The sequence below is a fragment of the Crinia signifera genome, chromosome 6, assembly GCF_055691185.1.
Source record: "Crinia signifera chromosome 6, ASM5569118v1, whole genome shotgun sequence".
NCBI classification, from domain to species: domain Eukaryota; kingdom Metazoa; phylum Chordata; class Amphibia; order Anura; family Myobatrachidae; genus Crinia; species Crinia signifera.
The window spans coordinates 12,718,834-12,745,143 of NC_139222.1; the positions used below are offsets into that span (position 1 = coordinate 12,718,834).

At 54.1% G+C, this 26,310-nt stretch overlaps 1 protein-coding gene across 1 annotated transcript in view; it reads right to left on the minus strand.

The window, feature by feature from the left end:
• Window positions 1-26,310, minus strand: part of LOC146007448 (uncharacterized) — a 102,289-nt gene that overhangs the window by 58,257 nt on the left and 17,722 nt on the right. The window contains 1 exon segment of the mRNA XM_083145800.1: window positions 5,692-5,859. Coding sequence (XP_083001926.1) covers window positions 5,692-5,776 — 85 coding nt within the window. The 5' untranslated portion in view covers window positions 5,777-5,859.

A 26,310-nucleotide genomic window follows, 5' to 3' on the forward strand; every position in this document is an offset into this window, starting at 1 on the left:
TGGGTCAGTTAGTTCCGAAGATATAGCCGGTTAAATGAGATAACTGGTTAAAGGGGGGGGAGGGGTGGTTTTCTCTCCCCTTCACACCAGAAAATGCAGGGACTAGGCTGGTGTAAAAGGGGCCAACCTGGGAATGCATTTTCTGGTGTGAAATGGGTATTATTTCAAATAGCTGGGACCTGCAGTGCTCGGAATACAGCCAGGCTCTGCCACTGTCAGTGGCTATCACTTCTGCCTGGCGGCGGCTGTCCCCCATTTACCACGAGCATGTATTCCCCATTGGCAATGAGCATGTAATCCCACATGGCAACAAGCATGGAACCTCTGGCAATGAGCATGGAACCCTTGGCAATGAGCATGTAGATAAGCAGCACTTACTGTATGTAGCATAATTTTTAATAGGCATTATGGTGTTTGGCATAATACATAATGGACATCATGCCGTGTAACTTAACGTGCAATGGACATTATGGTGTAAATGTTTAATGCGTGCCTTTGGTGGACAATGTCCCTGTTTATGAAGCGTATTGTGAATTTTGTCTTAATCTGTGTGGCATTATGTGAATTCTGGCTCAATCCGTGTGGCATTATGTGAATTTTGTCTTAATCCGTGTGGCATTATGTGAATTTTGGCTCAATACGTGTGGCATTATGTGAATTTTGGCTCAATCCATGTGGCATTATGTGAATTTTGGCTCAATCCATATGGCATTTTATGAATTTGGCTCAATCCATGTGGCATTATGTGAATTCTGGCTCAATCCCTGTGGCATTATGTGAATTTTGGCTCAATCCATTTGGCATTATGTGAATTTTGGCTCAATCCATTTGGCATTTTGTGAATTTTGGCTCAATCCGTGTATTATTATGTAAATTTTGGCTCAATCCGTGTGGCATTATGTGAATTTTGACGCAATCCATGTGGCATTATGTGAATTTTGGCTCAATCCATTTGGCATTATGTGAATTTTGGCTCAATCCATTTGGCATTTTGTGAATTTTGGCTCAATCTGTGTATTATTATGTAAATTATGGCTCAATCCGTGTGGCATTATGTGAATTTTGACACAATCCATGTGGCATTGTTTGAATTTTGGCTCATTCCATTTGGCATCATGTGTAAGGGGCAAGTATAATGGGGTCTAGTATTTTGTAGCATAATGTGTAGAAGTTGTATATGGTGTTGTACACTACACTCAAGGACATGCCCCCTGTTGAGTGGCCACACCCCCTTTTTCAGAGCGCGCCTTCGGCGCGTGCACAACTACATCCTTCACTTTTGTTGCCATGGTGGGCCTATTTTTAATCCCATTGCCACCCTCTCTCTGCCGCTCTCTTAGCATGTACACTGGCACCACTAACAGTGGCCCTCCCCCACCTAAACCCTCTTTTATCATGGTGCCCCCCCCCGTCATTTTATCCTGGATCCGCCCCTGTGATCAGTGATGATGTTTATAACGTGAACTGCCCCCTCGAGTAGATAACGCCACTCTTCCAGAGCCATCTTGATCGCCAACAGCTCCTGATCCCCGATGGCGTAATTTTGTTCAGCTGGGGGAAATCTTTTGCAAAAGAACCCGCATGGATGCGGGTGTCCGTCGGAGCTCGTCTGGGAGAGAACTGCCCCCACGCCAATAGTGGAGGCGTCGACTTCCAAAGTGAAGGGCAGACTGACATCAGGTTGGGCTAAGACTGGCGCTGAAGTGAATCTCTTCTTGAGGAAATGAAAGGCTTCTATGGCCGCTGGAGGCCAATTAGAGGGTTTGGCACCCTTGCGAATGAGAGCAGTTATGGGCGCCACAATAGCGGAGAATCCCTTGATGAATTTTCTATAGTAATTAGCGAATCCAAGGAATCTTTGGACCCCTCGGAGAGTGTGTGGAAGAGGCCATTTCTGGATTGCTTCAACTTTGGCTGGATCCATCTTGAGCCCGGAGCCTGATACAATATAACCCAGAAAGGGTATGGACGTGACCTCAAAGATGCACTTTTCCAGCTTGCAGAAGAGAAGATTTTCCCTGAGACGAGTGAGCACCTCCTTGATGATCTCTCGATGTTTCTGTAGACTATTGGTATAGATCAGGATATCATCGAGGTAAACAACGAACGTGTTGATATAGGAGATCACAAAAGAGTTCATTCATGTACAACTGGAACACCGCTGGCGCATTACTCAGGCCGAATGGCATGACGAGATATTCCTAATGTCCATCTCTGGTATTAAAAGCGGTCTTCCACTCATCTCCTTTACGAATGTGAATGAGGTTGTAGGCGCCTCGGAGGTCTAGTTTAGAAAGAATGGTAGCACCCTTGATTCGGTCAAAAAGTTCTGTGATGAGACGATTTCTGATAGTGATCTCATTCAGTCTTCGATAATCGATGCAGGGCTGTAACCCTCCATCCTTCTTTTTAACAAAAAAGAAGCCGGCTCCAGCAGGAGAAGAAGAGGGGCGAATGAATCTCTTGGCTAAGTTTTCTTTTATATCAGGCTTTCCCAACCACGGTCCTCAAGGCACACCAACAGTGCAGGTTTTAGTGATATCCAGGCTTCAGCACAGATGGTTTAATCAGAATCACTCAGGTACTAATTAAGTCACCTGTGCTCAAGCCTGGATATCTAGAAAACCTGCACTGTTGGTGTGCCTTGAGGACCGTGGTTGGGAAAGCCTGTTGTATATATTCGGACGTGGCCTGTGTTTCAGGTAAAGACAATGGTTAGGTACATCCCAGAGGGGGAGTTTTTCCAGGAATTAAGTCAATAGGACAATCCCAAGGACGATGTGGAGGCAGCTTTTCTGTAGCCATTTTGCAGAAGACATCAGAGAATTCTTTGTACTGAGGGGGTATCCCCTCAGGAACTTGAAGGGAAAGCTGGCGTGTTGGTGCCACTGACTTGAGGTACGATTTGGTGCACGTTGCACCCCAGGCTTGGATCTGGGATGTTACCCAATCGATTCTAGGATTGTGGGCTCGTAACCAGGGGAGGCCCAGCACTATTGGGTAGGAGGACTTGGGAATAACAAAGAATTGAATTTTCTCAGAATGCAGAAGTCCAATCTGAAGGATCAATGGCTGAGTTCGGAGGGTAACTGTTTCTGCCAGAATATGGCTACCATCAACAGCTGTGAGGTAGACAGGGTGATGGAGAGGAACAGTGGGAAGGTGCCAACGCTTGACAACATCGGTAGTGATGAAGCTGATGTTTGACTTGCAGAGACACCTGGAGGATACAGTCTTTATTGTTTGGAGAGGTGACTACAACCCCTAACCTGCCCTCTCCATCACAGGTTAGGTTCTGGCATTTCCCGGCTTCTTGGGACAGGAGCCGACACTATGGTTAGGGTCGGCACAGTAGAGGCAGAGATGCTCAGTGCGTCGACGCTTGTGTTCATCGGGAGTCAACTTGAAATGGTTAACTTGCATGGGCGGAGGTGGTGGTTTGGGAGCACTCAACAATGGACTGGTAGTAGCTCGACCCCTCTCCTGAGCCCTCTCTCGGAGACGCAAGTAAATTTTAGTACAGAGGGATATCAAATCTTCTAGTCTAGAAGGAAGATATCTAGCCGCAAGCTCGTCTTTGATTTTATCAGAAAGCCCGTTCATGAAGGCCGCGAGGAAGGCTTCCTCGTTCCAGGCCAATTCGGCGGCCAGAATCTTGAATTGAACTAAATACTGTCCCACCGTTCTACTTCCTTGACGTAGGCGAAGGATCTCAGTCGCAGCCGAGCTGACCTGGCCGGGTTCATCGAAAATGATTTTGAAGGTGGAGATAAAGCGTTGATAATCAGTCAAAAGTGGATCCGTTCTTTCCCACAACGGAGATGCCCAGTTTAGAGCGGGACCGGAGAGAAGGGATATCACGCTGCTCGCTCCTGCACTGATGCTGGATCCAAACTGTCACGTTCCGTGAATCTGGTGAAGGACCAGCTGGAGTGTAGCGGAAGCTGGGTGCTTTGATATAGGGTTGTTGCATGGACAACAGATCAGGATGAGACCAGCTATTAAAGTTAAAACTTTTAATGGGAGAAGTCTGGCACACAATAATGAGGGTGATGAAACAATGATAATATGGATGAAGCTAAGGATGAAGGAACTGAAGATGCTGAAGCCAATGAGAATGAAGGTATTGCTGAGTGAGGTCGTGGCTGCAGAGGACCAGGGATACTGGGCCATGGATGATAACCGTCGGGAGGTGACGAACCAGGATCACACCTTTGGGGTGGTAGCCCTAATGTCCATTCTGATCCCTATAGGCGGCAATGGAGAGTCTGTGGTAGTACTTGGATTATTTGCAGTGGACGACCAGCAAGAGTAGTGAGGTAGAGCGGCTTCACATGAAGAACTGGGAGTCAGGATGTAGCTGGGAGTAGCTGCAGGATTGTCAGGAGATGCGCAGAGAGCTGCTATCTATCGGACAACATTGTACTGACTGCCGGTCTGGCCCGGCTTGTCAGTATTTATGCACTGAGCTGTGAAATGATTGGCCGGGTTGATGACATCACGACTAGGGCAGCGAGGAATAGGTTCCAGGAACCAACAAGATGGCCGCCACCTGTAGGGCGACACTATTCAGCCGAAAAGGAGTTACTACACGGAGGCGCTGCAGCCGGCGCTTCCTAACCTGAGGCCTAGGAGGACGCGGACGCCATCATGGCGGTTCCCGCCACATGCCTCCCGGAGCCAGGACGCCAGAACACAGCAGGCCAGGACCAACACCCGGAGAAGGAACAGGCGCCGTGGTGGATGACAGAGCGCTAGAGCACTTCAGGCTGGGACCGGAACCAGGAGCGGAGGTGAGCGCCAAGGTGGAGGACATAGCGCCAGGGCACTGCAGGTCAGGGACAGCACTGGGAGCGAAGGTAACTGCCATGGTGGTTGTGACAGATTTTAGCGGTTTTTATGATTTTTAAAAAAAAATATAGATCCAAAAATAAAAACCCTAAGGGTTTTTCAAGGATAGGATTTTCTATATACAGTATACATTTATCGCCATTAGTTGGTACATAAGGGCCCTTACAACCTTTTGATGTCAGACTTCCCCCGGGAAGGTAGGCAAGTCTCCTGCTTTCTGTTCATAGCCCCCGCTCCCCCCATGCCGGCTGGTTTAATTACCGCAAATCATGGGTCCGCGGTGTGGGGGCGGGGCTTACATGACTCAATCGCGTCATTTAAGCACCGCCCCCTCTTTGCTGTCCGCGAATCACCGAGTTTTCCGGCATGGGGGGCAGGGCCAAGTGATGTCAAGTATGAAATAGGGTCAGCAATAAATATCCATTATTTTGACAGAGATAAAGAATAAATACAAATGTTATAGTTCAATTAAAAGGAAACACGTCCGGTGAGTGTATCAAAATATATAAAATGATTGTTCTTTTTGTTGTTCACTGTGTTTCCTGTTCCTAACCACACCAGTAAGAAGAAATGTCACCATTGAACTGATTATTTATTAGCATTACAAAACAGATAGGATTTTATAGGAATGGGGCTATCTGATTGATAGTGTTCATTAAAACCCAAGGAGAAGGAAATTATTGCTCCAGTACATTTCTCTTCTGGAAAGTAAATGTTATATATCTTGACCCCTTGCTCCCAGTTTCCCTGATGAAGTGCGCTCCCCTGTAAACCTGTGGGCCAAAACTCTGGGTTCAATTATTATTTTCCAGTAAGTATAACATTAATATGTGCATTTACCTGGGATGATCTTATCGTTGCGACCATCATACAGCATCCCAAGGGTAAACGGGCGCCCCAGTGCCGGTATTTCCATGGTCATCATGTCCTCTGTTCCTTGTGACTTCCCAGATCCTGGATTTCTTGGTTGAGATGGTGAATCCAAGACCAGGTCAGTAAGTGAGACACCTGTAATGTAATGTAGACACAGATCAGTTGAGCACTGACATAACCCAGTTACGTGGAGTATTGTGAAGATATACAGAGAGTAGTATGATACGGTCAAATCATGTGATCTATGACAGCGCTGGTGTGACATCGGGGCATCAGGACACTCAACACTCGGAACATCCCTGAGGGAGTGTCAGGGGCCGGGGTCCAAATTTTTATGCAATTCTTAATGGTGCTTACAGGGAAGGGAACCTGATGCAGGGACATCAGGCATCTGAGATGTTTCACTGCTCCTAGGTGATGGCTGGTGGGAAGCAAGATGCAAATAATGATAGAGCCTGTGACCAATGAAAATCGGACATAGGCTCTTATACTGGTTCACTGACAAAGGCAAATTCCTTCTCAAATGGACAAAACCATGCAGGTGGGGCAGATGTAACATGTGCAGAGAGAATTAGATTTGGGTGGAGTTTTACTTCCAAGCGAGATCTATATTGCAGTGTAAAAATAAAGCAGTCAGTATTTACCCTGCACAGAAACAAAATAACTCACCCAAATCTAATTCTCTCTGCACATGTTACATCTGCCCCCCTGCAGTGCAGCATTGTTTTGTCCATTTGAGAAGGAATTTGTCTTTGTGAGTGAACCAGAATAACCCCCATAGAAACATAGAGAGGGGAATTTACTAAGATAGGAATAAGACTTCACATGTGATGTTGCTATGGGCAACCAATCAGATCCTGTCTACTATCTTCTAGAGTGTAGTGGTTCTCAACCTCGGTCAACAAGTACCCCCAACACTGCATGTTTTCTAGGTCTCCACACAGAATCACAGGTGAAATAATTAGCTCCACCTGTGATCTTTTAAAATGTGTCAGTGAATAATGAGTGCAGCTGTCAGGTGACCTGGAAAGATGCACTGTTGGGGGTCCTGGGGACCAAGGTTGAGAACCACTGTTCTAGAGGGTGCTGAATAATTAAGAAGTAGATTCTGATTGGTTGCCCATAGCAACATCACATGTGAAGTAGAATACACATCATAGTAAATTTCCCCCAGAATGTGAGGGCAGATAGGATTCATTTGGCCCCTCTAGTCTGACTATACAATATAAGCAGTCCCCAGCACTCCAGTATCCAAGCTGAGTGATTGGCTCCAGTACCTTCCTCCAGGGGTGCCTTGCTACAGGATGTATATCGCAAGTGGAACAGGCGACAATAACGAGACTTAAACAGGTAAACCACATAAAATAGTTCTTTAATATGACATTGCGGGGAATTAGTCCTCAAATCTCTCTTGCTGAAGCACTAGCAGCCTGACTGACAGGTGAAGGCGGTCCGCTGTGGTCCCTGCATTTCATGGGCGTGCTCATAAAAAATGGTGGGCGCCCCCATAGAAAGGCTATGAGGGACTGTCCAAACTAATTTTTCCTCTGACGCCTGGAACTCGCAGCCGCTGTGTCACCCAGGAGTCCCTCGGCGGCTGGAAAGATGGAAGCAAAATCGGGGTGTCACGAGGTCATGCGCCTGTCCTGATTTCGCTTCCATCCATCCAGCCACACTGCTCCCCTCATACCCCACACTGCTCCCCTTCATACCCCACACTGCTCCCTTCATACCCATCACTGCTCCCTTCATACCCCACACTGCTCCCCTCATACCCCACACTGCTCCCCTTCATACCCCACACTGCTCCCCTTCATACCCCACACTGCTCCCTTCATACCCATCACTGCTCCCTTCATACCCCACACTGCTCCCTTCATACCCATCACTGCTCCCTTCATACCCCACACTGCTCCCCTCATACCCCACACTGCTCCCCTTCATACCCCACACTGCTCCCCTTCATACCCCACACTGCTCCCTTCATACCCATCACTGCTCCCTTCATACCACACACTGCTCCCCTTCATACCCCACACTGCTCCCCTTCATACCCCACACTGCTCCCCTTCATACCCCACACTGTTCCCTTCATACCCCACACTGCTCCCCTTCATACCCCACACTGCTCCCTTCATACCCATCACTGCTCCCTTCATACCACACACTGCTCCCCTCATACCCCACACTGCTCCCCTTCATACCCCACACTGCTCCCCTTCATACCCCACACTGTTCCCTTCATACCCCACACTGCTCCCCTTCATACCCCACACTGCTCCCCTTCATACCCCACACTGCTCCCCTTCATACCCCACACTGTTCCCTTCATACCCCACACTGCTCCCCTTCATACCCCACACTGCTCCCCTTCATACCCCATACTGCTCCCCTTCTTACCCCACACTGCTCCCCGTCATACCCCACACTGCTCCCTTCATACCCCACACTGCTCCCTTCATACCCCACACTGCTCCCCTTCATACCCAACACTGATCCCCTTCTTACCCCACACTGCTCCCCGTCATACCCCACACTGCTCCCTTCATACCCCACACTGCTCCCTTCATACCCCACACTGCTCCCCTTCATACCCAACACTGATCCCCTTCATACCCCACACTGCTCCCCTTCATACCCCACACTGCTCCCTTCATACCCCACACTGCTCCCCTTCATACCCCACACTGCTCCCTTCATACCCCACCCACACTGCTCCCCTTCATACCCCACACTGCTGCCCTTCATACCCCACACTGCTCCCTTCATACCCCACACTGCTCCCCTTCATACCCCACACTACTCCATTCATACCCCACACTACTCCATTCATACCCCACACTACTCCCCTCACACCCCACACTGCTCCCTTCATACCCCACACTGCTCCCCTCACACTCCACACTGCTCCCTTCATAACCAACACTGCTCCCTTCAAACCCCACACTGCTCCCTTCATACCCCACACTGCTCCCCTCACATTCCACACTGCTCCCCTTCATACCCCAAACTGCTCCCTTTATACCCCACACTGCTCCCCTTCATACCCCACACTGCTCCCTTTATACCCCACACTGCTCCCCTCGTACCTCACACAGGTCCCCTCATACCTCACACAGCTCCCCTCACACTCCACACTGCTCCCTTTATACCTCACACTGCTCCCCTTCATACCCCACACTGCTCCCTTCATACCCCACACTGCTCCCCTTCATACCCCACACTGCTCCCTTCATACCCCACCCACACTGCTCCCCTTCATACCCCACACTGCTGCCCTTCATACCCCACACTGCTCCCTTCATACCCCACACTGCTCCCCTTCATACCACACACTGCTCCCCTTCATACCCCACACTGCTCCCCTTCATACCACACACTGCTCCCCTTCATACCCCACACTGCTCCCCTTCATACCCCACACTGCTCCCCTTCATACCCCACACTGCTCCCTTCATACCCCACACTGCTCCCCTTCATACCCCACACTGCTCCCCTCGTACCTCACACAGCTCCCCTCGTACCTCACACAGCTCCCCTCACACTCCACACTGCTCCCTTCATACCCCACACTACTCCATTCATACCCCACACTACTCCACTCATACCCCACACTGCTCCCCTCACACTCCACACTGCTCCCCTTCATACCCCACACTGCTCCCTTTATACCCCACACTGCTCCCCTTCATACCCCACACTGCTCCCTTTATACCCCACACTGCTCCCCTCATACCTCACACAGCTCCCCTCACACTCCACACTGCTCCCTTCATACCCAACACTGCTCCCTTCATACCCCACACTGCTCCCTTCATACCCCACACTGCTCCCCTCACATTCCACACTGCTCCCCTTCATACCCCAAACTGCTCCCTTTATACCCCACACTGCTCCCCTTCATACCCCACACTGCTCCCTTTATACCCCACACTGCTCCCCTCGTACCTCACACAGGTCCCCTCATACCTCACACAGCTCCCCTCACACTCCACACTGCTCCCTTCATACCCAACACTGCTCCCTTCATACCCCACACTGCTCCCTTCACACTCCACACTGCTCCCCTTCATACCCTACACTGCTCCCTTCATACCCCACACTGCTCCCCTTCATCCCCCACACTGTTCCCCTTCATACCCCATACTGCTCCCTTCATACCCCACACGGCTCCCCTTCATACCCCACACTGCTCCCTTCATACCCCACACTGCTCCCCTTCATACCCCACACTGCTCCCTTCATACCCCACACTGCTCCCCTTCATACCCCACACTGCTACCTTCATACCCCACACTGTTCCCCTCACAGTCCGCACTGTTCACCTCATACTCCGCAATGCTCCCCTCGTGCTCCACACTGCTCCCCTCGTACCCCACACTGCTCCCCTCGTGCTCCACACTGCTCCCCTCGTACCCCACACTGCTCCCCTCGTACCCCACACTGCTCCCCTCGTACCCCACACTGCTCCCCTCATACCCCACACTGCTCCCCTCACACTCCACACTGCTCCCCTAGTACCTCACACAGCTCCCCTCGTACCTCACACAGCTCCCCTCACACTCCACACTGCTCCCCCATACCCCACACTGCTCCCCCATACCCCACACTGCTCCCTTCAGACCCCACACTGCTCTCCTCACACTCCGCACTGCTCCCCTCGTACCTCACACAGCTCCCCTCGTACCTCACACAGCTCCCCTCACACTCCACACTGCTCCCTTCATACCCCACACTGCTGCCTTCATACCCCACACTGCTCCCCTTCATACCCCACACTGCTCCCTTCATACCCCACACTGCTCCTCTCACAGTCCGCACTGTTCCCCTCGTACTCCACACTGCTCCCCTCGTACCTCACACAGCTCCCCTCACACTCCACACTGCTCCCCCATACTCCACACTGCTCCCTTCAGACCCCAAACTGCTCCCCTCACACTCCGCACTGCTCCCCTCTTACCTCACACAGCTCCCCTCGTACCTCACACAGCTCCCCTCACACTCCACACTGCTCCCTTCATACCCCACACTGCTGCCTTCATACCCCAAACTGCTCCCCTAACACTCTGCACTGTTCCCTTCGTACTCCACACTGCTCCCCTCGTACTCCACACTGCTCCCTTCATACCCCACACTGCTCCCCTCGTACCCCGCACTGCTCCCCTCGTACCTCGCACTGCTCCGTTCAATCTCCGCACTGCTCCCCACGTACCTCACACAGCTTCCCTTGTACCCCACACTGCTCCCCTTGTACCCCACACTGCTCCCTGCATACCCCACACTGCTCCCCTCACTGCATACTGCTCCCTTCATACCCCACACTGCTCCTCTTGTACCCCACACTGCTCCCCTCATGCTCCACACTGTTCCCTTCATACCCAACACTACTCCCTTCATACCCCCACACTGCTCCCCTCACACTCCACACTGCTCCCTTCATACCCCACACTGCTCCCATAATACCCCACACTGCTCCCATCATACCCCACACTACTACCATCATACCCCACACTGCTCCCCTTGTACCCCACACTGCTCCCCTCACACTCCGCACTGCTCCCCTCGTACCCCACACTGCTCCCTTCATACCCCACACTGCTCCCCTCACACTCCGCACTGCTCCCCTCGTACCCCACACTGCTCCCTTTGTACCCCACACTGCTCCCTTCGTACCCCACTACACACTGCTCCCCTTGTACCCCACACTGCTCCCCTCGTACCCCACACTGCTCCCCTCATACCCCACACTGGTCCCCTCGTACCCCACACTGCTCCATTCATACCCCACACTGCTCCCCTTGTACCCCACACTGCTCCACTCACACTCCACACTGCTCCCTTCATACCCCACACTGCTCCCTTCATACCCCACACTGCTCCCCTCACACTCCGCACTGCTCCCTTCACACCCCACACTGCTGCCTTCGTACCCACACTGCTCCCCTCGTACCCACACTGCTCCCCTTGTACTCCACACTGCTCCCTTCATACCCCACACTGCTTTCCTCACACTCCACACTGCTCCCTTCATACGCCACACTGCTCCCTTCATAACCCGCACTGCTCCCCTCACACTCCGCACTGCTCCCCTCACACTACACACTGCTCCCCTCGTACACCACACTACTCCACTCACACCCCAAACTGCTCCCTTCATACCCCACACTGCTCCCCTCACACTCCGCACTGCTCCCCTTGTACCACACACTGCTCCCCTTGTGCTCCACACTGCTCCCCTCGTACTCCACACTGCTCCCCTCATGCTCCACACTGCTCCCCTCGTACCCCACACTGCTCCCCTCGTACCCTACACTTCTCCCCTCATACCCCACACTGCTCCGCTCACACTCCGCACTGCTCCCCTCGTACCTCACACAGCTCCCCTCGTACCTAACACAGCTCCCCTCACGCTCCACACTGTTCCCTTCATACCCCACACTACTCCCTTCATACCCCACACTGCTCCCCACACACTCCACACTGCTCCCTTCATACCCCACACTGCTCCCCTTGTACCCCACACTGCTCCCACTCCGCACTGCTCCCCTCGTACCCCACACTGCTCCCTTCATACCCCACACTGCTCCCCTCACACTCCGCACTGCTCACCTTGTACCCCACACTGCTCCCTTTGTACCCCACACTGCTCCCTTCGTACCCCACTACACACTGCTCCCCTTGTACCCCACACTGCTCCCCTCGTACCCCACACTGCTCCCCTCGTACCCCACACTGGTCCCTTCATACCCCACACTGCTCCCCTTGTACCCCACACTGCTCCGCTCACACTCCACACTGCTCCCTTCATACCCCACACTGCTCCCCTCGTACCCCACACTACTCCCCTCACACCCCAAACTGCTCCCTTCATACCCCACACTGCTCCCCTCACACTCCGCCCTGCTCCCCTTGTACCCCACACTGCTCCCCTCGTGCTCCACTCTGCTCCCCTCGTACTCCACACTGCTCCCCTCGTACCCCACACTGCTCCCCTCATACCCCACACTGCTCCCCTCATACCCCACACTGCTCCCCTCACACTCCGCACTGCTCCCCTCGTACCTCACACAGCTCCCCTCGTACCTCACACAGCTCCCCTCACACTCCACACTGCTCCCCCATACTCCACACTGCTCCCTTTAGACCCCACACTGCTCCCCTCACACTCCACACTGCTCCCCTTGTACCTCACACAGCTCCCCTCGTACCTCACACAGCTCCCCTCACACTCCACACTGCTCCCTTCATACCCCACACTGCTGCCTTTATACCCCACACTGCTCCCCTTCATACCCCACACTGCTCCCTTCATACCCCACACTGCTCCCCTTGTGCTCCACACTGCTCCCCTCGTACTCCACACTGCTCCCCTCATGCTCCACACTGCTCCCCTCGTACCCCACACTGCTCCCCTCGTACCCTACACTTCTCCCCTCATACCCCACACTGCTCCGCTCACACTCCGCACTGCTCCCCTCGTACCTCACTCAGCTCCCCTCGTACCTAACACAGCTCCCCTCACGCTCCACACTGTTCCCTTCATACCCCACACTACTCCCTTCATACCCCACACTGCTCCCCACACACTCCACACTGCTCCCTTCATACCCCACACTGCTCCCCTTGTACCCCACACTGCTCCCACTCCGCACTGCTCCCCTCGTACCCCACACTGCTCCCTTCATACCCCACACTGCTCCCCTCACACTCCGCACTGCTCACCTTGTACCCCACACTGCTCCCTTTGTACCCCACACTGCTCCCTTCGTACCCCACTACACACTGCTCCCCTTGTACCCCACACTGCTCCCCTCGTACCCCACACTGCTCCCCTCGTACCCCACACTGGTCCCTTCATACCCCACACTGCTCCCCTTGTACCCCACACTGCTCCGCTCACACTCCACACTGCTCCCTTCATACCCCACACTGCTCCCCTCGTACCCCACACTACTCCCCTCACACCCCAAACTGCTCCCTTCATACCCCACACTGCTCCCCTCACACTCCGCCCTGCTCCCCTTGTACCCCACACTGCTCCCCTCGTGCTCCACTCTGCTCCCCTCGTACTCCACACTGCTCCCCTCGTACCCCACACTGCTCCCCTCATACCCCACACTGCTCCCCTCATACCCCACACTGCTCCCCTCACACTCCGCACTGCTCCCCTCGTACCTCACACAGCTCCCCTCGTACCTCACACAGCTCCCCTCACACTCCACACTGCTCCCCCATACTCCACACTGCTCCCTTCAGACCCCACACTGCTCCCCTCACACTCCACACTGCTCCCCTTGTACCTCACACAGCTCCCCTCGTACCTCACACAGCTCCCCTCACACTCCACACTGCTCCCTTCATACCCCACACTGCTGCCTTTATACCCCACACTGCTCCCCTTCATACCCCACACTGCTCCCTTCATACCCCACACTGCTCCCCTCACACTCCGCACTGCTCCCCTCACACTACACACTGCTCCCTTCGTACCCCACACTACTCCCCTCACACCCCAAACTACTCCCTTCATACCCCACACTGCTCCCCTCACACTCCGCACTGCTCCCCTTGTACCCCACACTGCTCCCCTCGTGCTCCACACTGCTCCCCTCGTACTCCACACTGCTCTCCTCGTGCTCCACACTGCTCCCTCGTACCCCACACTGCTCCCCACCTACCCCAAACTTCTCCCCTCATACCCCACACTGCTCCGCTCACACTCCGCACTGCTCCCCTCGTACCTCACACAGCTCCCCTCGTACCTCACACAGCTCCCCTCACACTCCACACTGCTCCCCCATACTCCACACTGCTCCCTTCAGACCCCACACTGCTCCCCTCACACTCCACACTGCTCCCCTTGTACCTCACACAGCTCCCCTCGTACCTCACACAGCTCCCCTCACACTCCACACTGCTCCCTTCATACCCCACACTGCTGCCTTTATACCCCACACTGCTCCCCTTCATACCCCACACTGCTCCCTTCATACCCCACACTGCTCCCTTCATACCCCACACTGCTCCCCTCACACTCCGCACTGCTCCCCTCACACTACACACTGCTCCCCTCGTACCCCACACTACTCCCCTCACACCCCAAACTACTCCCTTCATACCCCACACTGCTCCCCTCACACTCCGCACTGCTCCCCTTGTACCCCAAACTGCTCCCCTCGTGCTCCACACTGCTCCCCTCGTACTCCACACTGCTCTCCTCGTGCTCCACACTGCTCCCTCGTACCCCACACTGCTCCCCTCCTACCCCAAACTTCTCCCCTCATACCCCACACTGCTCCGCTCACACTCCACACTGCTCCCCCATACCCCACACTGCTCCCTTCAGACCCCACACTGCTCCCCTCATACTCCGCACTGCTCCCCTGGTACATCATACAGCTCCGCTCGTACCTCACACAGCTCCCCTCACACTCCAAACTTCTCCCTTCATACCCCACACTGCTGCCTTCATACCCCACACTGCACCCCTTCATACCCCACACTGCTCCCCTTCATACCCCACACTGCTCCCTTCATACCCCACACTGCTCCCCTCACAGTCCGCCCTGTTCCCCTCGCACTCCACACTGCTCCCCTCGTGCTCGATACTGCTCCCCTCGTACCCCACACTGCTCCCCTCGTACCCCACACTGCTCCCCTCACACTCTGCACTGCTCCCCTCGTACCTCACACTGCTCCCCTTGTACTCCACACTGCTCCCTTTATACACCACACTGCTCCCCTCACACTCCACACTGCTCCCTTCATACCCCACACTGCTCCCTTCAAACCCCGCACTGCTCCCCTCACACTCCACACTGCTTCCCTCACACTACACACTGCTCCCCTCGTACCCCACACTACTCCCCTCACACCTCAAACTGCTCCCTTCATACCCCACACTGCTCCCCTCACACTCCGCACTGCTCCCCTTGTACCCCACACTGCTCCCCTTGTGCTCCACTCTGCTCCCCTCGTACTCCACACTGCTCCCCTCGTGCTCCACACTGCTCCCCTCGTACCTCACACTTCTCCCCTCATACCCCACACTGCTCCCCTCACACTCCGCACTGCTCCCCTCGTACCTCACACAGCTCCCCTCACACTCCACACTGCTCCCCCATACCCCACACTGCTCCCTTCAGACCCCACACTGCTCCCCTCACACTCCACACAGCTCCCCTTGTACCTCACACAGCTCCCCTCGTACCTCACACAGCTCCCCTCACACTCCACACTGCTCCCTTCATACCCCACACTGCTGCCTTCATACCCCACACTGCTCCCCTTCATACCCCACACTGCTCCCTTCATACCCCACACTGCTCCCTTCATACCCCGCACTGCTCCCCTCACAGTCCGCACTGTTCCCCTTGTACTCCACACTGCTCCCCTCGTGCTCCACACTGCTCCCCTTGTACCCCACACTGCTCCCTTCACACCTCACACAGCTCCCCTCATACCTCACAAAGCTCCCCTCACACTCCACACTGCTCCCCCATACCCCACTCTGCTCCCGTCAGACACCACACTGCTCCCCTCACACTCCGCACTGCTCCCCTCGTACCTCACACAGCTCCCCTCGTACCCCACATAGCTCTCCGTCCTCACACTCCACACTGCTCCCTTCATACCCCACACTGCTGCCTTCATACCCCACACTGCTCCCCTCACACTCCGCACTGCTCCTTTCATACCCCACACTGCTCCCCTCGTACTCCACACTGCTCCCTTCATACCCCACACTGCTCCCCTCGTACCCCGCACCGCTCCCTTCCCACTCCACACTGCTCCCCACGTACCTCACACAGCTCCCCTTGTACCCCACACTGCTCCCTTCATACTCCACACTGCTCCCCGCACTGCATACTGCTCCCTTCATACCACACACTGCTCACCTTGTACCCCACACTGCTCCCCTCACGCTCCACACTGTTCCCTTCATACCCCACACTATTTCCTTCATACCCCACACTGCTCCCCTCACACTCCACAGTGCTCCTTTCATACCCCACACTGCTCCTTTCAAACCCTACACTGCCCCCCTCACACTCGGCACTGCTCCTATCATACCCAACACTACTCCCATCATACCCCACACTGCTGCACTTGTACCCCACACTGCTCCCATCTCACTCCGTACTGCTCCCCTCGTACCCCAGACTGCTCCCTTCATACACCACACTTCTCCCCTCACACTCCGCACTGCTCCCCTTGTACCCCACACTGCTCCCTTTGTACCCCACACTGCTCCCTTCGTACCCCACTACACACTGCTCCCCTTGTACCCCACACTGCTCCCCTCGCACCCCACACTACTACCCTCGCACCCCACACTGCTCCCCTTGTACCCCACACTGCTCCCCTAACACTCCACACTGCTCCCTTCATACCCCACACTGCTCCCTTCATACCCCACACTGCTCCCTTCATACCCCACACTGCTCCTTTCATACCCCACACTGCTCCCCTCGCACTCCGCACTGCTCCCCTCATACCCCACACTGCTGCCCTCGTACCCACACTGCTCCCCTCGTACCCACATTGCTCCCCTCGTACCCACACTGCTCCCCTTGTACTCCACACTGCTCCCTTCATACCCCACACTGCTCCCCTCACACTCCACACTGCTCCCTTCATACCCCACACTGCTCCCCTTGTACCCCACACTGCTCTCCTCACACTACACACTGCTCCCTTCATAACCCACACTGCTCCCTTCATACCCCACACTGTTCCCCTCACACTCCGCACTGCTCCTTTCATATCCCACACTGCTGCCCTCGTACCCACACTGCTCCCCTCGTACCCACACTGTTCCCCTCGTACCCACACTGCTCCCCTCGTACCCACACTGCTCCCCTTGTACTCCACACTGCTCCCTTCATACCCCACACTGCTCCCTTCATACCCTGCACTGCTCCCCTCACAGTAGGCACTGTTCCCCTCATACTCCACACTGCTCCCTTCACACTCCGCACTGCTCCCCTCGTACCTCACACAGCTCCCCTCACACTCCACACTGCTCCACCATACCCCACGCTGCTCCCTTCAGACCCCACACTGCTCCCCTCACACTCCGCACTGCTCCCCTCGTACCCCACACTGCTCCCCTCGTACCCTACACTTCTCCCCTCATACCCCACACTGCTCCCCTCACACTCCGCACTGCTCCCCTCGTACCTCACACAGCTCCCCTCGTACTTCACACAGCTCCCCTCACACTCCACACTGCTCCCCCATACCCCACACTGCTCCCTTCAGACCCCACACTGCTCCCCTCACACTCCACACTGCTCCACTTGTACCTCACACAGCTCCCCTCGTACCTCACACAGCTCCCCTCACACTCTGCACTGCTCCCTTCATACCCCACACTGATCCCCTTCATACCCCACACTGCTCCCTTCATATCCCACACTGCTCCCTTCATACCCCACACTGCTCCCCTCACAGTCCGCACTGTTCCCCTCGTACTCCACACTGCTCCCCTCGTGCTCGACACTGCTCCCCTCGTACCCCACACTGCACCAATCGTACCCCACACTGCTCCCCTCGTACCCCACACTGCTCCCCTCGTACCTCACACAGCTCCCCTCGTACCTCACACAGCTCCCCTCACACTCCACACTGCTCCCCCATACCCCACACTGCTCCCTTCAGACCCCACACTGCTCCCCTCACACTCCGCACTGCTCCCCTCGTACCTCACACAGCTCCCCTCGTACCCCACACAGCTTCCCTCACACTCCACACTGCTCCCTTCATACCCCACACTGCTGCCTTCATACCCCACACTGCTCCCCTAACACTCCGCACTGTTCCCCTCGTACTCCACACTGCTCCCCTCGTACTCCACACTGCTCCCTTCATACCCCACACTGCTCCCCTCGTACCCCACACTGCTCCCCTCGTACCCAGCACCGCTCCCTTCACACTCCGCACTGCTCCCCACGTACCTCACACAGCTCCCCTTGTACCCCACACTGCTCCCTTCATACTCCACACTGCTCCCCGCACTGCATACTGCTCCCTTCATACCCCACACTGCTCCCCTTGTACCCCACACTGCTCCCCTCACACTCCACACTGCTCCCTTCATACCCCACACTGCTCCCTTCATACCCCACACTGTTCCCCTCACACTCCGCACTGCTCCTTTCATACCCCACACTGCTGCCCTCGTACCCACACTGTTCCCCTCGTACCCACACTGTTCCCCTCGTACCCACACTGCTCCCCTCGTACCCACACTGCTCCCCTTGTACTCCACACTGCTCCCTTCATACCCCACACTGCTCCCTTCATACCCTGCACTGCTCCCCTCACAGTAGGCACTGTTCCCCTCGTACTCCACACTGCTCCCTTCACACTCCGCACTGCTCCCCTCGTACCTCACACAGCTCCCCTCATACCTCACACAGCTACCCTCACACTCCACACTGCTCCACCATACCCCACACTGCTCCCTTCAGACCCCACACTGCTCCCCTCACACTCCGCACTGCTCCCCTCGTACCCCACACTGCTCCCCTCGTACCCCACACTTCTCCCCTCATACCCCACACTGCTCCCCTCACACTCCGCACTGCTCCCCTCGTACCTCACACAGCTCCCCTCGTACTTCACACTGCTCCCCTCACACTCCACACTGCTCCCCCATACCCCACACTGCTCCCTTCAAACCCCACACTGCTCCCCTCACACTCCACACTGCTCCACTTGTACCTCACACAGCTCCCCTCGTACCTCACACAGCTCCCCTCACACTCCACACAGCTCCCTTCATACCCCACACTACTCCCCTTCATACCCCACACTGCTCCCTTCATATCCCACACTGCTCCCTTCATACCCCACACTGCTCCCCTCACAGTCCGCACTGTTCCCCTCGTACTCCACACTGCTCCCCTCGTGCTCGACACTGCTCCCCTCGTACCCCACACTGCTCCCCTCGTACCCCACACTGCTCCCCTCATACCCCACACTGCTCTCCTCGTACCTCACACAGCTCCCCTCGTACCTCACACAGCTCCCCTCACACTCCACACTGCTCCCCCATACCCCACACTGCTCCCTTCAGAACCCACACTGCTCCCCTCACACTCCGCACTGCTCCCCTCACACTCCGCACTGCTCCCCTCGTACCTCACACAGCTCCCCTCGTACCCCACACAGCTTCCCTCACACTCCACACTGCTCCCTTCATACCCCTCACTGCTGCCTTCATACCCCACACTGCTCCCCTAACACTCCGCACTGTTCCCCTCGTACTCCACACTGCTCCCCTCGTACTCCACACTGCTCCCTTCATACCCCACACTGCTCCCCTCGTACCCCACACTGCTCCCCTCGTACCCAGCACCGCTCCCTTCACACTCTGCACTGCTCCCCACGTACGTCACACAGCTCCCCTTGTACCCCACACTGCTCCCTTCATACTCCACACTGCTCCTCGCACTGCATACTGCTCCCTTCATACCCCACACTGCTCCCCTTGTACCCTACACTGCTCCCTTCATACCCCACACTGCTCCCTTCATACCCCGCACTGCTCCCCTCACAGTCCGCACGGTTCCCCTCGTACTCCACACTGCTCCCCTCACACTCCGTACTGCTCCCCTTGTACCTCACGCAGCTCCCCTCGTACCTCACACAGCTCCCCTCATACTCCACACTGCTCCCCCATACCCCACACTGCTCCCTTCAGACCCCACACTGCTCCCCTCACACTCCGCACTGCTCCCCTCACACTCCAAACTGCTCCCCTTGTACCCCACACTGCTCCCTTTATACCCCACACTGCTCCCCTCACACTTCACACTGCTCCCCTCGTACCCCACACTGCTCCCCTCGTACCCCACACTGCTCCCCTCGTACCCCACACGGCTCCCCTCATACCCCACACTGCTCCTCTCATACCCCACACTGCTCCCCTCATACCCCACGCTGCTCCCCTCCTACCCCACGCTGCTCCCCTCACACTCCGCACTGCTCCCCTCGTACCTCACACTGCTCCCCTCACACTCCGTACTGCTCCCCTTGTACCCCGCAGTGCTCCCTTCGTACCCCGAACTGCTTACCTCACACTCCGCACTGCTCCCCTCACACTCCCTTCGTATGCATGCGCAAATACCGTTCGCCCCACAGTGGGTGGAAGCAGGCGGCTGACTTTACATGACGTCAGTACTCTCCCTAATTTGGCCAACTGCGGCTAGAATAATAATCAGTCTAGAATGACTACTTTGCGAAGGCTGGAGAAATCATTCCATGGTGAGCGACAATCAATTTATTTCTCCTCCGTGCGGCTGCATGCGAGGGGATGTGTTAATGTACACATCCCCTCACATGTTAGAGAGGGGACTCATTCAGCTGGTGGTGTTTAACTGGTGGCTAAAGTGAGAACATAAGCAGCCTAGCAAACAGGTTTATAAATCCCCTTTAAAGACCAGATTTGATGGGCCTGATTCATTATTAGTTTTTAAGCGCTACATTTCAACCTTGCAGTTCCCATTATACGATGCACCAGTTCCCATCACTGACTACGATGCATCAGTTCCCATCACTGACTACGATGCATCAGTTCCCATCACTGACTACGATGCACATGTTCCCATCACCGACTACGATGCACCAGCCCAATCACCGACTACGATGCATCAGTTCCCATCACCGACTACCATGCATCAGTCCCATCACCGACTACAATGCACCAGTTCCCATCACTGACTACAATGCACCAGTTCCCATCACTGACTACAATGCACCAGTTCCCATCACTGACTACAATGCACCAGTTCCCATCAATGACTACAATGCACCAGTTCCCATCACTGACTACAATGCACCAGTTCCCATCACTGACTACAATGCATCAGTTCCCATCACCGACTACGATGCATCAGTTTCCATCACTGACTACGATGCATCAGTTCCCATCACTGACTACAATGCACCAGTTCCCATCACTGACTACGATGCACCAGTTCCCATCACTGACTACAATGCACCAGTTCCCATCACTGACTACGATGCACCAGTTCCCATCACTGACTACGATGCACCAGTTCCCATCACCGACTGCAATGCACCAGTTCCCATCACCGACTGCAATGCACCAGTTCCCATCACTGACTACAATGCACCAGTTCCCATCAATGACTACGATGGACCAGTTCCCATCACCGACTGCAATGCACCAGTTCCCATCACTGACTACAATGCACCAGTTCCCATCACTGATTACGATGCATCAGCCCAATCACTGACTACGATGCACCAGTTCCCATCACTGACTGCAATGCACCAGTTCCCATCACCGACTGCAATGCACCAGTTCCCATCACCGACTGCAATGCACCAGTTCCCATCACCGACTGCAATGCACCAGTTCCCATCACTGACTACAATGCACCAGTTCCCATCACTGACTACAATGCACCAGTTCCCATCACTGACTACAATGCACCAGTTCCCATCAATGACTACAATGCACCAGTTCCCATCACTGACTACAATGCACCAGTTCCCATCACTGACTACAATGCACCAGTTCCCATCACTGACTACAATGCACCAGTTCCCATCACTGACTACAATGCACCAGTTCCCATCACTGACTACAATGCACCAGTTCCCATCATTGACTACAATGCACCAGTTCCCATCACTGACTACAATGCATCAGTTCCCATCACTGACTACGATGCATCAGTTCCCATCACTGCACCAGTTCCCATCACTGACTACGATGCACCAGTTCCCATCACTGACTACAATGCACCAGTTCCCATCACTGACTACAATGCACCAGTTCCCACCACTGACTACAATGCACCAGTTCCCATCACTGACTACGATGCATCAGCCCAATCACTGACTACGATGCACCAGTTCCCATCACTGGCTACGATGCACCAGTTCCCATCACTGACTACAATGCACCAGTTCCCATCACCGACTGCAAAGCACCAGTTCCCATCACCGACTGCAATGCACCAGTTCCCATCACTGACTACAATGCATCAGTTCCCATCACTGACTACAATGCACCAGTTCCCATCATTGACTACAATGCACCAGTTCCCATCACTGACTACGATGCATCAGCCCAATCACAGCCCAATCACTGACTACGATGCACCAGTTCCCATCACTGACTACAATACACCAGTTCCCATCACTGACTACAATGCACCAGTTCCCATCACTGACTACAATGCACCAGTTCCCATCACTGACTACAATGTACCAGTTCCCATCACCGACTGCAATGCATCAGTTCCCATCACTGACTACGATGCATCAGCCCAATCACTGACTACGATGCACCAGTTCCCATCACTGGCTACGATGCACCAGTTCCCATCACTGACTACAATGCACCAGTTCCCATCACCGACTGCAAAGCACCAGTTCCCATCACCGACTGCAATGCACCAGTTCCCATCACTGACTACAATGCATCAGTTCCCATCACTGACTACAATGCACCAGTTCCCATCATTGACTACAATGCACCAGTTCCCATCACTGACTACGATGCATCAGCCCAATCACAGCCCAATCACTGACTACGATGCACCAGTTCCCATCACTGACTACAATGCACCAGTTCCCATCACTGACTACAATGCACCAGTTCCCATCACTGACTACAATGCACCAGTTCCCATCACTGACTACAATGCACCAGTTCCCATCACTGACTACAATGCATCAATTCCCATCACTGACTACAATGCACCAGTTCCCATCACTGACTACAATGCACCAGTTCCCATCACTGACTACAATGCACCAGTTCCCATCACTGACTACAATGCACCAGTTCCCATCATTGACTACAATGCACCAGTTCCCATCACTGACTGCAATGCATCAGTTCCCATCACTGACTACGATGCATCAGTTCCCATCACTGCACCAGTTCCCATCACTGACTACGATGCACCAGTTCCCATCACTGACTACAATGCACCAGTTCCCATCACTGACTACAATGCACCAGTTCCCACCACTGACTACAATGCACCAGTTCCCATCACTGACTACGATGCATCAGCCCAATCACTGACTACGATGCACCAGTTCCCATCACTGACTACGATGCATCAGTTTCCATCACTGACTACGATGCATCAGTTCCCATCACTGACTACAATGCACCAGTTCCCATCACTGACTACGATGCACCAGTTCCCATCACTGACTACAATGCACCAGTTCCCATCACTGACTACGATGCACCAGTTCCCATCACTGACTACAATGCACCAGTTCCCATCACCGACTGCAATGCACCAGTTCCCATCACCGACTGCAATGCACCAGTTCCCATCACTGACTACAATGCACCAGTTCCCATCAATGACTACGATGGACCAGTTCCCATCACCGACTGCAATGCACCAGTTCCCATCACTGACTACAATGCACCAGTTCCCATCACTGATTACGATGCATCAGCCCAATCACTGACTACGATGCACCAGTTCCCATCACTGACTGCAATGCACCAGTTCCCATCACCGACTGCAATGCACCAGTTCCCATCACCGACTGCAATGCACCAGTTCCCATCACCGACTGCAATGCACCAGTTCCCATCACTGACTACAATGCACCAGTTCCCATCACTGACTACAATGCACCAGTTCCCATCACTGACTACAATGCACCAGTTCCCATCAATGACTACAATGCACCAGTTCCCATCACTGACTACAATGCACCAGTTCCCATCACTGACTACAATGCACCAGTTCCCATCACTGACTACAATGCACCAGTTCCCATCACTGACTACAATGCACCAGTTCCCATCACTGACTACAATGCACCAGTTCCCATCATTGACTACAATGCACCAGTTCCCATCACTGACTACAATGCATCAGTTCCCATCACTGACTACGATGCATCAGTTCCCATCACTGCACCAGTTCCCATCACTGACTACGATGCACCAGTTCCCATCACTGACTACAATGCACCAGTTCCCATCACTGACTACAATGCACCAGTTCCCACCACTGACTACAATGCACCAGTTCCCATCACTGACTACGATGCATCAGCCCAATCACTGACTACGATGCACCAGTTCCCATCACTGGCTACGATGCACCAGTTCCCATCACTGACTACAATGCACCAGTTCCCATCACCGACTGCAAAGCACCAGTTCCCATCACCGACTGCAATGCACCAGTTCCCATCACTGACTACAATGCATCAGTTCCCATCACTGACTACAATGCACCAGTTCCCATCATTGACTACAATGCACCAGTTCCCATCACTGACTACGATGCATCAGCCCAATCACAGCCCAATCACTGACTACGATGCACCAGTTCCCATCACTGACTACAATACACCAGTTCCCATCACTGACTACAATGCACCAGTTCCCATCACTGACTACAATGCACCAGTTCCCATCACTGACTACAATGTACCAGTTCCCATCACCGACTGCAATGCATCAGTTCCCATCACTGACTACGATGCATCAGCCCAATCACTGACTACGATGCACCAGTTCCCATCACTGGCTACGATGCACCAGTTCCCATCACTGACTACAATGCACCAGTTCCCATCACCGACTGCAAAGCACCAGTTCCCATCACCGACTGCAATGCACCAGTTCCCATCACTGACTACAATGCATCAGTTCCCATCACTGACTACAATGCACCAGTTCCCATCATTGACTACAATGCACCAGTTCCCATCACTGACTACGATGCATCAGCCCAATCACAGCCCAATCACTGACTACGATGCACCAGTTCCCATCACTGACTACAATGCACCAGTTCCCATCACTGACTACAATGCACCAGTTCCCATCACTGACTACAATGCACCAGTTCCCATCACTGACTACAATGCACCAGTTCCCATCACTGACTACAATGCATCAATTCCCATCACTGACTACAATGCACCAGTTCCCATCACTGACTACAATGCACCAGTTCCCATCACTGACTACAATGCACCAGTTCCCATCACTGACTACAATGCACCAGTTCCCATCATTGACTACAATGCACCAGTTCCCATCACTGACTGCAATGCATCAGTTCCCATCACTGACTACGATGCATCAGTTCCCATCACTGCACCAGTTCCCATCACTGACTACGATGCACCAGTTCCCATCACTGACTACAATGCACCAGTTCCCATCACTGACTACAATGCACCAGTTCCCACCACTGACTACAATGCACCAGTTCCCATCACTGACTACGATGCATCAGCCCAATCACTGACTACGATGCACCAGTTCCCATCACTGACTACGATGCACCAGTTCCCATCACTGACTACGATGCACCAGTTCCCATCACCGACTGCAAAGCACCAGTTCCCATCACCGACTGCAATGCACCAGTTCCCATCACTGACTACAATGCATCAGTTCCCATCACTGACTACAATGCACCAGTTCCCATCATTGACTACAATGCACCAGTTCCCATCACTGACTACGATGCATCAGCCCAATCACAGCTGCTCTGTGCAGTGAAACGCGTTGGCCCAGGCTCCTAACTGCCCACCACAATACGC